The 13,546-nt window shown below is 41.6% G+C and overlaps 1 protein-coding gene and 1 long non-coding RNA gene across 13 annotated transcripts in view; one reads left to right on the top strand and one right to left on the bottom strand.

Annotated features, from left to right (window-relative positions):
• Positions 1–13,546, bottom strand: part of RHOBTB1 (Rho related BTB domain containing 1) — a 66,635-nt gene that overhangs the window by 4,936 nt on the left and 48,153 nt on the right. For 9 of the 12 annotated variants that reach the window (XM_058841089.1, XM_058841080.1, XM_058841081.1 and 6 more), the window contains 2 exons: positions 8,790–8,888; positions 6,859–7,341 (listed from right to left, as the gene is read on the bottom strand). In XM_058841089.1, the coding sequence (XP_058697072.1) occupies positions 6,860–7,341; positions 8,790–8,888 (581 nt within the window). In that variant the 3' untranslated portion in view covers position 6,859. Of the gene's footprint in view, positions 1–74; positions 155–6,858; positions 7,342–7,455; positions 7,551–8,763; positions 8,889–10,944; positions 13,238–13,546 lie in introns of those variants that run through there. The other 3 variants (XM_058841088.1, XM_058841093.1, XM_058841092.1) reach the window with 3 other exon arrangements.
• LOC131580184 (uncharacterized) lies at positions 76–7,504 on the top strand. The gene is made up of 3 exons (XR_009277829.1): positions 76–485; positions 2,447–6,904; positions 7,435–7,504. It is a non-coding gene; the product is annotated as an uncharacterized LOC131580184 (long non-coding RNA).

Here is a 13,546-nt window from a genome sequence, read left to right as displayed (position 1 = left end):
AGACTGAAAGTGAAGCAGCAGCACACACAAAAGGATTAAACACCACTATCTCTTGTGATCAGCAGAATTCTTACCTTTCTTCTTCAAGATCCTCTGAGGAGATACCCTCCTTGAGCTCCAAGTTCCACATTTTAGATAGGGCTGTAGCAGATGACTCCACAAAAGAAAAATATGTCAAAGCTTATAAGTAGGTTTACACTATGATGTAAAAATACTTTTCATTCAAATTCTTTTCCTTCTAAAATGAAAGCAAGACATTATTGCACTTAGTAGAACACAATTTCAGCAGAAAAAGATGGATATAACAATTAAAACCTATGCTGCACTTAGTAAGTTAAAGCCCACTGAACTAAAGCCCCGGGAAGGAGCAAGAGGAGGGGAGGGGCTGCAAAGGCTATAAAAACTGAAGGAGCAGCAGAGGTGCTCAGTCAGAGCTTGTTGCTAGAGGGTGAGAGAAGAGTGATCAGAGGTAAAAAAAGCAGAAGGTAAACTGCTTCATGCTTCTTGGGCTTAAATGGGGCTTTTTCTTCTATTATATATGAAGTGTAAACTGGAGAAAGAGATTTTTATCTTCCAAAACCTATAGGAACGATGTGCATAAAATCTTCCATCCCATGGCACTTCAGTGGTTGCCCTCTCTTAGTAGTTTAGGTCTGTGTTTGTTTAACCTGTATGTTTGCTTGTACACTGAACTAAGGGCTCCTTACAGCTTCTTCTGTTGAGTTCTGGCATCCAGGACTTCAGCTGGCTTTTGCTGAGGTTGGCTTATACTAGTTCATAACACTGCTGGATGCCCCTGCTAGGAAAATAGTTGTAAATTTCCACTATCTTTGGACTTCAGTCACTGCTCCCTGCTGCTGTAGTTTAATATAGTCTATTATGCTAAAGAAAGAGGTGTTTAATTAACGAATAAGTAGAAAAACATCTAATAACTATAGGGATGAACTGCCATGTATGAAATCTTGACCACAAATCCCAGCTGGTCACTAATAGCAGAGCAAATGCTTTGCTCAAAGCTGTAAAAGGGAATTGTTGTAGCTTTATACAATGAGCGAGGACAAGTAGGTGTAGGGCTCTGTGCAGCTCATGTATTTCCAATTAACTTCCATAGAGTGCTTTTCTATTACTTTTTTCTTATTCAGGGAGATAATCGACCTACTTAAAAGAGGTGTTGTGGTGCTAATTAATTAATCTTAGTAATATGCTTTTATAGCACTGCCTGCTCAACTATGGAAAAGTTAATGATCAGCTACTGCAATTGCTTGAATTAGGCTTCCAACAGCCCATTCAGATTTTCATTTACCCTCTTTAGATGTTGTAATGCATTTTTTGTTTGGCACTTCTTCCTCTTCTCCTGGCAGTCCTCAAAACCCTTGCAATAAGCAGGTAAAATATTTCAAAACAGGAAGGGAGCCTTCTATTTCTGAAGGAATATGATGCTCTTTCACAACCACAGCTCTTTTCTAATTAGCAGTGGAAAGGCAGATTTCATCTGAGGCAGGCTCCAATACCTACAATTCAGCAGAAAGCAGAGCTAAGAGGAAGCCATCTGTGCAGGTGGCACTCATCCAAAGGGAAGGGTGTGAAGGTTGTCCTAATGACTCACCTGTGGCCCTGCCTAAAGAGTTGCTCCAGTACTTCCCTGCAGCTGGAGGTTAGATTGTGATGGGATAAGGGGGAGGACCTGGAGCTGAGTGCGTGCATGAGGCTTGCAAAGACCCTTCTCAGCTAAGGTGAATCTGCTCCTGAGGATGATTCTGCATCTAATAACAAGGCCTGGTTTAACCTCTTGTTTCCTACCATGAACACTTCAGCCTCCTTTAAATATTATTTTCCTTTTTCTTCCTACTAGTCCAAATGGCAGTAAGTGTCACAGTACTACCAAGGGCTGAAAAGGATGCCAATGAGGCAGGGCAAGGACAGAAGGTGCTATTCTCCCTGAACTTTAAATCCTCTGAATCTGTCTTTAGCAAAAGCTGTGGGTTTTGTTAACCAGATTAGTTTAATAACAATAGACTCCATATATACTCCATTGACAAATATAAGTGTTGCACTGGCATCTGCGTGACTCTGGGACCAGACCAACCGGGGGTTGAGTGGAAAAATTAAATAGGGATGGGTACAACTGGGTTGCCTGAAAATAAAGAACTTTAATAACGCATAAAATAATAGAGGAACATAAGCCATGCACAGTATGGGATCAACCTCAGAAGACAGAACAATGGGACAAACATAGTAATATATATAGTAGGGTTGAGGGTACAGGGTCCAATGAAAAACAAGAACTGGAAACATAACTATATATGGAAAATGTATCCAACCAATCAAAAACAAGAAATAGAAACATTGCTTAATATGGAATGACATTAACATAATTCCCATGATCCTGTTCTTCTCACTGTAACTTAGCTAGATGTTTTCCCTCCTGGCATCCTGCTTTCCACAGCCTTAAGTTGGTGCCTCTCCTGTGTGACCAGTCAAAGCCTGTCCCCTGTCCATCCCAGCTGGCCTGACTCCCACCTATAGATGTTCTCGCTAAAGTCTGAGTCTCTGTTAAAAAACCCTGGTCCTAAGCTTCACATAAACATGGCTCTCAGCTGAACCTGGGCACTTCCCAAAGGTATTTATACCAGATCAAGTGATGTGCTGTGACTGAAATCTGTTTATCAGCCTATCTGGGAGGAGTGTGTTGCCTCTTCATCCTTTCACAAAAAATAGTGAGGACTGGGCAGTGTCTGATGGCTGTGACTGTGCCTTGTTCTGTCCTACCTGAGGTGCTGCACAAGCCCTCAGTCACTGATGGCACTTGCACAAAAACAAGTGTAACTTTAGGTGTGCTCTGATGTGAGCACACACAGAGCTAGATTTAATCACACTCATTGCCCACACCTTATAGTTTATAAAAAGCTTATGTTCCAAGAGGGAGAAGAATGTATGGAGAGGAAAGAAACAGTTCAATTTTAAAGGCAAGAGTAGACAGAGTTTCAACTTCTAAAACTATATATAAGAAATACATGGAAAAACAGATGTGACTTAAACTAAGGGCATGGAGCCAGAAAACCAAAGGACAGCACCTCAGAGGGACAGTTGCAGTTTGCTGTTTAAAGGGCCCTCAGCTACTCTGGACAAAAGGGAGAAGCTCCCACTACAGGGAAGGTGCCAGGCTCTACTGTGTCTGTTGGAGTTGAGAATTGAACAGGTGTGAAGTGGCAGAAGTCAGCAGGTCTGAAGTCTCATTTCTAGGTGAAAAATTGCACTGTGAAAGCAGAAAGCTACAGTAAAAAAACACCACAACATTGATCCACTAGTCAGGAAAGAACTCATCAGAGACACATAAACACAACTTCACACCCTTCAATATATAAACCACTCAACAAAATAAATTATGCTATGCTGGCAAAGTAGTAAAAGGACTTAAGAAAATTGAAAAAGCTTATAGCAATGAAGGATTATTCCCAGTGCAATAGAAGGAATGTGTATCACACTAAGTGACTGTGCTTTGCCTGTGAAAATCAGCCAAGTGAGGAAGAAGCAAGGCTGATGGCAGAAGTGATGCTGGACACATATTTACCTTGGTTCTCTGCAGTCAGCAATAGGCTCAGGGCCATACTCAAGGCAAGACATATCTCCCTTTTTCTCTACTATCACTGCTCACAGCAGGGATTTCTTTTGTTTATATGCTACTGTGCATCTCTAGAATTGGAAACAGATTAATTCCCAAAGGGCAAAAGGGATTCCTAGAGAACAGGGAAGTGTAGGTGACCCTGGGGATCACAAGAGCATAATCTACAGCATAATTTAGGGTGCTTGGTTAGGGCAAAATTATTCAAGATTATTTAAAATCTGTGGCAGATGCTATTTGTGCTGTGTATGCCCATATGATTTAGCATCATGCAGAACAAAAACCAGCGTTCACTGAAGTCTCAGGCCAGATTTCATCATTAAGAATATTGGGCAGGACTAGTATGTCTCACTCCCAGGAGCTGATGCCTGGGTGTGGCTCCTGTGCTCAAAGGAGCAGTCTTTCAGTTCCACAGTTACCTCATGGATCTGACCTCTTTGGCACACAACAATACAGAAACACTACAATATTCCAGGAATAGATAGAAGGAATAGAAGGATAAATCACTTTGCTTTCCCCTTTCATTGGCTGAACCTGTACTTGCCATCAGGCAAGTGATGAGCTCCTGAACTGACACCCAATAGAACCTCAACCTGTACAAATACAGGAGACTCTGCTGCAGCACAGGGAGGTGAACAGCAGGTTTAGGTCTTTGTAGTGAGGCAGGAGAGAGACCCTTAATCACAATCTCAGGAACAGCCACAAGCAGATGAACAAAGGTCTGCTCTGCCCTGGTTCCTCCTTCTGACAGTGGCCAACAGCAGATGCTCCAGGAAGTATAAAACAGAGGTAAGTACAAAATTATATTTGTAGTGTATTCCCAGCTTTCAATGCCTTGGGCTTAAGTTCTGAAGTAGAGGTGATGATCTGTATTTGATAGGGTTTTTTTCCCTAATGGTTTCTTTTGGGAGCTGTGTAAGCTTCCAGCCCGTGTTCTTTGGCAAGAAATTTTGCAGCTCAGCTAACACTGGTGTGAAGAGGAGCTCTTGGTTGTGAATCTGCCTTGTGCTAGTTTCATTTGATCCCATCCGACTTTCATGCTAATAGAATGTTTAGTTACTCCCCAAGAGCCTTTCCACCTTCCAAAAGTTTGGGGTTCTCCAGTTTCCACATCAGGCTGAACACAGCCTTCCATGAACTACAGATGCTTGCTTTCTTGACGGTCTAGAAGGGCTGACTCTTCTTGAGGAACCTGCTGGCTTCCTGCAGAACACAGAACTCAGAACTAATATGGAGGTTGTGCAGGTCTGCCCTTCCTGTGCCCAGTTAAAGCCTTGTCAAAGAATGAGGATGCTCAGGAAATGCCAAGTGCCCATGTCAAATGGTTTTGACTTGGTTAGTGCTTCACTTAGCTGATGCTAAATCAGAAGATGATGGTGTAGCTGACTGCTGAAGGGACAGCGGGAAAATGTGGTGGCTGGATTTTAGTCCCAAGGTATTGCAATTGAGGCCAAAAGGGAATTTAAAGGGATCTGTCTTATACTTATGTGTCCCTGAAAGAAAATAGCTGTTGAAGCATTCACAGAGAGAGCAGTTGAGCCTGTAGCTTACACCTCACAGTCCATTCAAGCATTGATTATGATCAGTTGTGTACCTAAAGGAAAGGAGAGATTAGGGGCAGATCTTGATAGTTTGCATGACCCTGGCAAAACCACTTCTGTTTCAACTCTGCTAAATAATAGAAATAAGAATCCAAAGACCAGTCTGGTACAACTTCTGGATTCAGGAGGTGAAAAGTGTGCTGGAGTGGTTATGGGCGCTTGTGGATGCTGGACAGCTTGCCAAGATGTGGCTTAGTGAATGTGCAATAATTCCATTCAGTGCAAGTGGTGCAGTGAAAGCACACTGAACTGCTGTGTGTTAAGCTGCTGCCATCAGTGTCACCTGGATTTACAATTAGTATTTACAACAATAGCATTAGAGTATCACAAGAACTTTCAGTAATGGAAGGTGATCAGCATGTAACTGTTTGATAATATGTTGGGTTCTTAGGTAGGCTCATTGCAAAGAAGCACATGGTTATCTGGGAAGAGCCTCTCTCTTGCACTGAATTCTTCATCCCAGCACTTCTAGAGCAAAGAGATGAGCACTACTAGGTCAGACCAATGATTTGTCTGTCCCTTACACTGTCTGAGAGTGGCCAAAACCTGATACCCAGAGAAACAAAGAACAGCATGAGCAGTTAGCAACAGCTCTTCTGCAACCCCCCAGCTATTTGTTCAACTTTGGAAATTGCTCAGTTAGGCATGTTTTTCTATGCATTTATTAACTCTCAGTAAACTTCTCATCCATGAACCTTTCCCCAGGTTACCTGGGAACTTGAAGCTCTTCACACCCCCAGCGTCATGTGGCAAGTTCTTTTGCTTGACTGCTTTGCATGGGAAGACTGACAGGGACTGAAAAGCAGCTTAGAAGGGATGAAAGTGCAGTGGATTAGACTGCTGGATATCTGTTCAGTGTCTGGGTACCAGATTTAAGGAAACAATCTTTTGAAGCACAAGGGAGAATGTAGTTCTAGGATGACACTCCCTGGCCAAGTCTCTGCATTAATGGGCTGGGCAGGTGTGCAATGTCAAAACAAAAGCCATTGAATCCTACCCCTACAGCTGCAACAAGTGCCTGCCTTTTACAGATGCATGGCACATGTGCTCCCTGTACTCCCACTCAGTGCAAGGCACAGAACACTTCCTCGAGCCCTACAGCACCTATTGTAGTGCCTTGCCATTTGCCAATTAAGTAGCAGAAAAAACTGAAGGTGAATAATTTCATGGATTTTTACAAACTCCCAGGAAACAGCCTCCTTGCCCCTCTGTTCAGCTACAGAGGAACTATCTGTTCTATTAACAGGAAAATTCTGCCCAGCAATGCCTGCACTGACATTAAATCATGTCCTCACCATCAGACATACTGGAGGCCTAAGCAGAATGGAAAGCAAGTCTTTAACTTGATTACCCAATTATCTTGAGGTAATCAACCAATAATCTTTGGATACAGTCATTTTTTTATTTCTTATTCCTCCTATCTTCTTAACAAATAGCTTCCACAAAACAAACCTTGCTATGCCTACAAGCAAGCAAGCAAAGAGAGCCCCTTGAGCAGATAAAAAACCCCATTAAAGCAGACATCAATCTACAGCTCATTACATTTCCTACCCTGGAGAGCTGAGAAGAGCAGGGCTGTGCATCTGTGGGAGCTGCAGCACCTGCCAGAGCTGCACTGGGCTCAGCAGGCCAAAAATCACCTCTGCATGCTTGGACTTTGCTGTCCTCGGCCAGCCAAAAGGTAGGCGGAGCAAAGCTGGTGAGTACCTTCCTCAACAGAGCAGCCTGAGGGAGTCATTGGAAGATAAGCAGTACGTGTGTGAGTGGTCAAACCTGGTTGAGGCTGTTTCAGAGTCCTGTTGGATGTCTTACAGACTGCAGGACTGGTGACACTCAATTGCATTCCCTGCAAAATGATGCAGCTCTTCCTGTGCAGGGAGAGCTGTCCTGTACCTGTGTTCGGCATTAAGTGTCCTTCTTTTAGTTCTGGCTCGCCTGTGGAATTTTTACCCATTAGTTGTGGGGGGAAAAAACCTGAGTGCGGGTACTTGGTGGGTACTTGAGAAACAAAGAGTTCGGTTGGGCCCAGGGGGGGAAGGGGGCAGGAAAAAGGGAGGGCGAGGACAGTTCGGGGGGCTTCTTCAGCTTCAGAGGAGGACACTTCGCTGAAAGCTGTTGCTGTGGAGAGAAGGGAATTCACCATCACCCAGACGGAGCTGCTGCTTCTTCTTTTCCTTCTTCCCTCTTCGTTTGTGGGTCTCGCACCCCTAGTCCAGCCAGGACATGTGGCAGTGCCAGGCACCGCCGTGGAGCTGCTGATCCACCTCATCCACCAGCCCAGGATCTCTGCTCATCCCTGCTGTTCCAGCCGACTGTTCCTCAGAGCCCTGCAGGAGCACCGGGACTGACTGCCCAAAGGGGTTTGTGAAACAAAGCCTCTCCTCCATCCCTTCCCGTCTCAGCTGAGAAAGCTGTCACGGGGCCCCTGGTTCTGTTTTCTTGTTAATGCTGTAGTTATTGTTGTTTGTTTGCCTGGTTATAAATACTAGTAAAGAACTGTTATTCCTATCCCCAGATCTCTGCCTGAGAGCCCTTGATTTCAGAATTATAATAATTCGGAGGAAGGGGGAGTCTACATTTTCATTCCAAGGGAGGCTCCTGCCCTCCCTAGCAGTCACCTGTCTTCTAAAACCGAGACAACCTGTGCAAAAGCAGGAAGGATTCACAGAGATCTTCCCACCCCAGAGAGTCCCCAGGGGCTCCTCAGAAACCTCCCTTCTATAGTACTTGTGGGAAAAGGCACCATCATCTGATTTTCAACACATGATGAGATCTGCCAATTATTTAGAAACTCACCCTAGGCACTCTATAATTGAAAAATTTAAATATGATGGAAAGAGCACAGGGATCCACAAAATTTTACAAGTAGCTGTAATTGAGGACTCAGGAGAAATAGGTAGAGATTTTGTTGTAATATATAGTGCATAAGTAATATTTAAAATATTGGGTGGTGGAGGCAATCACACCTGATCATGTAGTCAGAATGACCAGCTATATTTAATGACCAAGATGCAGATGTAATTATATACTCATAAACTGCTAGTTGTAGGGGTTTTTTAATAACCTGTGAGGATGATTTGAATACTCAGTACTAATACCTGGAATGCTATGTAATCCTTATTATACAGCCATAAATTAAAAAATATTAATCCCAATGGGGACTAAAGAATCCTTTCTTTTTTTAATGTCAAAGGCAAGAAAATTTCTTATGAAAATCTTCACTGTGAAGAGTCATCGCTTATCTAAAACTTTAGGTGTGAGGGTGGGAGGTGAGACAGCCCTCCATGGCCTCAGACCTGTGCAACACAGAGGGATGGCACCCAGCTTGCTAATTCTATCTAATGTCAAAGGATGCTTTTCTTTAAAGCTGAAAATCAGAGCTGCTATCTCCGGGGAATATCCCCCTCCCAGTTTAGCATCTTCAGATGGTACCTGAAATACTCCTGTCCCTGCAGTCACACAGCTCATGCCTATGTGTTCAGTCACTCAGTCTCTGACTTTGAGTGTTTTTGCAAATTTGTTAATTTGTATTGTTTTAACCTTGAAATCTCTAAACAGGCCAGTACCTGGATGCCACAGAGCTTTGTTCCAGTATCTGCTGCCACTTGGAAGGAAACTGGAGATCCTTCTGTGTTGGAGTAAGGTCCTTGTTGTTCTGGAATATCCTTCAAGATTGGAAAAAAACAGATATATGATGTCCAGGAGGTAGTACTGGACATCTCTGCAGGCCAAAACGCAGACTGTGGGGTACCAGTGTACAGGAAAGGACTTGAGATGAATTAGCAATGTACTGTAATGTTTTTACTGCAACCTGTGCCCCCAGTGCTGTGGGGGTGGGATGCAGGACCTTCCTCTTGGGAATGTTGCTGCAGAACATCCCAGTGGGATGTTGTAGCTGTGTGGCCTGCTTACAAACCAGCTGGTGAAGCTGAAAATTATGAAAGAGCAATCACAAGTCTGTTGTCCCATGCTAGGCTTGCCCTGAATCACAGCTTTACCTTTTCAGTTTTAATTTCTCTAGAGCTGGGATACATTAATAAAACCATTCTTGCATCTTCTGATGTTCAAATTTTCATCTTAGCCTCCTGCAGTCTTGATCCAAAAGCTTTTCATATTTATACCAGAAATCAGGGGTTTTATGTAAGCAGCAGTGAGGGATTTAGTTTGCATATATAAATATACAGTAGTCTCACTACTCTGGCTGCTAGTGCAAAGTGAATTCATGACATGGATTCTCTTTGCTAAAGGCAAAGGCGTAAGTTAACTGACAATGAATTATCCTATTGTAGAGCCTTCAGGATGGGAATTATCACTGCTAACACACTGTCTTATCCTGCATGCTGTGCACAGAGCTAACTTCTTTGGGAGATTTTGAACATAGGCAAGCGATAACGTGGAAATTCATTAGGCGGCACCTCAAAGCCCAAAGTGTGTGTGTAGTATCTCATCCATTTCAATGGGAATCTTGCCTGCAGGAGAAGGAAACTCATGCAAATGCTGTTAGAGCATTTTAATGGACCAAAAATCTAAGAGGATTCAGGAGTGGCAAGCAGACACCTTAAAGACATCTCACTGCATAGTACGTATGTTGGAATCAAACCCAGAGTAAATAAATGCTGGCCTATCCAGTGACAAGAGTAGAAAGATTGTGATTTAAAAAGAAAGGACAGAATAGGGACAAAACTGTTGTTTCATCTGACAAAGCAAATCTCTTCACCAGACTGTAATCCTAAAGTCTGTAAGAATTGAAATATCTCACCATCTTGGAGTTTGTGTACCAAAATTAATCCTATTTAGTACATTAGATCTTTATCTAAACCTCTTTGTATAGAGGATGACAGACTTGACCCTGACAGAAGGATTTCCAAGATGCCTGCAGTTGCTCTATCAGTTGCTTGAACTGATTATTTGAACATAGAAAAAAGAAATCCCCAAATTTTACAAATCAAACACTTCTAGGCATAAGCTATTCTTGAGGGCTATCTGTAGGCAAGCTGCTGAAGAATTGGGACAATAAATCACTGTGTTGCTTTTCCTTACTCCCTCTGTTAGAACCATGCTTTCAGTGCTTAGAATGAATTGCCAGATTACTCTCTTCTACTAGGCAACCCTTCTTAACATACCCATGTTTTTAGCACTGTCTAGCTAACTTTGCTAACTTTGAGGCCTGATCTGACTAAAGTACTAACTTTACACATCTATCAATTAAATAAGCTGTATTCAGGAAGGTAGTTGTTGAGGGTTTGCTAATAGGTAATGATGAATTCTGTAAGTTGGTTGACAGCTAAGGCCGTGAGAAAGCAGGCGGAAAAAACAGTGTTTGTATAAATTTTAGAGCAGACTGAAAACCTTACAGACATTCTGCTGTTTACCTACATTTTTCTTCCCTGTGTCTGTTGTGACCAATTAGTTTCATGTCCCTTGGGTAATATCACATTAATTAAATATTAGAAACCATGGGGAAAAGCGGCAAGGAGTTTGTTTTTCTTTTGCTGTGCAGTTTAACCGTGAGTGGCAAGCACCAACCTTCCAATATCATATGCAAACTATGTAGGATTTCCTTGTGACATTCCCAACCATAAATCTAATGTGCTATGCAAATATGCAAAAGTTCAGTAAAATTCAATGAATGATAGCACAACTGAATGCTTACAAGCAGCACTAAAAAGGGAAGGATGCAAGACAGAATTAAGGAAGTTACTTCAAAGAGCTAGGAGACAATTTGTAACTAAACAGTTTTATTGACTTTTTTTTCAAAATAAAAAACACAAAATAACCACCAAGATTAAAGGCCATAGACAGCATTAACCAAATGAACCAGCCACTTGGTTATAGTAGCTGATAACTAGAATAACTGGATATTATTGCATATACCTCAGGTTCATTTATATATCCATTACAGTTTGGCAAGATTACAATCATACAGTAGCTTTGGTTGTGTAAAACCTAGTAGCAATATTACTTAAAATGTGACCGGTTAACATTTTATGACAACAACTATTTATCTCAGTCTTGACATGGCTTCTCTCATTCCATGTTCTTGTCCACAATGCCACTGACCAAACATTAAGGAGACATATTTGCAACCATCATTCATAGCCCTTCTTTATCACCATGCGGTGATGAATCTCAGATGGGTAGGTATCTCTCACTTGCTTTCCTCATAAAGGTTTGGAGAGCAGCCTCTCCTTCTGTGCTGGGTGGCTTCTACCACACAGCTGTGGTAGCCTCAGCCAAGCGTGAGTTTGTGCAGAATGCAAGTATGTCGAGGTGTTTATGGCTTTCAGGCCAAAGCCTTTCCTGACCTACAGTACTGGGGGGTGACTGTACTGCCTTACCTTTGGATACAGAGAAAAAACCACAAACAAACAAACAAAACAAATGGCTTTTCACATTGGTGTGCTGAACTGCCAGCTGAGGACAGTGTTAACAAACCTAATACACAATACTACCTTGGTTACAGAGTTGTGCCTGAGACAGTGCACAGGATTGCATGTGTATGTTCTACAGTCTATGTATTTTAGTTTTGGTCTTTTAAAAAATGCTCTCATCCTTATGTAATCTAGTATAACACTGCAGCTTTAGAGTAATGGTTGATAAAAAAGTCATAAACACACAGACTATTTGGAAACACTGGAAGCTTTTTCTTGTTTTGCACCACTTGTGCAGAATTCCTGCCTTTCTGCCATAAGTCTGCCCCCAGCATTCTGGGATATCTGCTTCCACAGGAAATATATCACTACTTAAAAATAACCTAAACTCTCAGTTCTGCCTGGGAAAAGCTATAAAAGAATTTGGATCAAACTGAAGTAATCTTGTGTGTGAAGACCCTTTCTCATTTAAAAAATGCTGGAACACTAGATAACATCTACTTGTTTGTGCAGCCCTTTCATTTGCTTGCACTGAAGCAAAAAGGAATTCAGCATGAGGAATGGCTGCATGGTGAAGATCCTGCAGAACAAGGTAACTGTCATGCAGTAATTCAAATGCAAGCAGTGTAACTGCTTTTTGCATTCAGATCCATACCTGTATAAGGATATAAATTAATAAGCCCTTCTAAATGATTTTAGAAATAACCTCTTTGATCTAGACATAAAAAACCCTCTGAATACTTAGAATCACTAGATTTCACATGGCCCACATAGTCATAATTATTTGCACTTACATGGCAAATATTAGAAATACATTTGCCTGCAGTTGAGCAGGTAATTATACTATTATTCAGCTGAGCAAATATCAAGCACTCTATATCTTGCAGTTATTGGATCTTATTCTAACCCTTTGCTTTAGAAAGGGGAAATAACCATCTAATTATATTACCAGTGCACAGTACTTAGTTTGAAAAAGACAACCTATAGTAGACAACTAGATTTTTTCCTAAGATGACTTTTTATGAGATATTCTAAAAGCAGTCTTTTATGACTGAAGATTGTCTATTTCACTGTACTCACACAGTAAAAATAGTTAAAATCTAATTACAAAGCTGCTACATGGTTATTCTGTGGTCTGTAAAATAAAATGGTATCCAGAATTTTATCTGAACAAAATACACTAGACAGTATAAAAATATTTCCCAACTGGAGATTGAAACATTAATGCTGGATTTGTTGGTTTTTTTTTTGTATAAAAAGTAATGTAATAATGGTTGACATTTACCTGCTTACCAGTCAAAAATATACATATGACTTCAAGGAGCTGTTCCAGGCACATTTTCAGTGAGCTTGTGCTTTTGACCCTAGCAATAATAAATGTGCATGTGGAACACAGCTTCCTGAAAACCTGAACTATATCTTATAGACAATAAGACTAATTTCTGGCTATGGATTTCCACTTATTTGCTTTGTTCAGGCAACTACAGCAGAGGAATTCCAGAAACACCACTTCCGCTTTGAATGATGTTTGTTCAGTGCAACATCTTCCTTTTCTCTCTCTTTTTTAACTCGCTGGTAGTGATCTTCTTCCTTTAAATACCACACAGGTGGCCAGCGATGCCTCTCAAAATATTGTTGATTATCTGATTAAAAAGAAACAATGAAAAAAATCCCCAAAGATGCCAGTGAGGTACATAAATCCCAGAAACATCTTGCAAAGAGCTATGCAGCTAATCATCTATCCATTCTCTATGCTGGCTTGCTTATCAAGGATTCATCCAGTTTCCTCAAATGCCTTAGGTGTTAGAAGACTTTGAAAGTGGTTACACACAAGAGGCATTAGTTCACCAAAAAACTATAAAAAAGCAAGGTCTTTACAGAGTGTATTTTTCATTGCAGAGCCTGAAATGAGCTCTGTTCCTTTTAGCATCACTGAATTAGGTAAAGAACAT

This window comes from Poecile atricapillus, chromosome 6 (genome assembly GCF_030490865.1).
Source record: "Poecile atricapillus isolate bPoeAtr1 chromosome 6, bPoeAtr1.hap1, whole genome shotgun sequence".
Lineage (NCBI taxonomy): Eukaryota > Metazoa > Chordata > Aves > Passeriformes > Paridae > Poecile > Poecile atricapillus.
The sequence above is the reverse complement of the archived record's forward strand: the minus strand, read 5'-3'. Positions and strand labels throughout refer to the sequence as shown.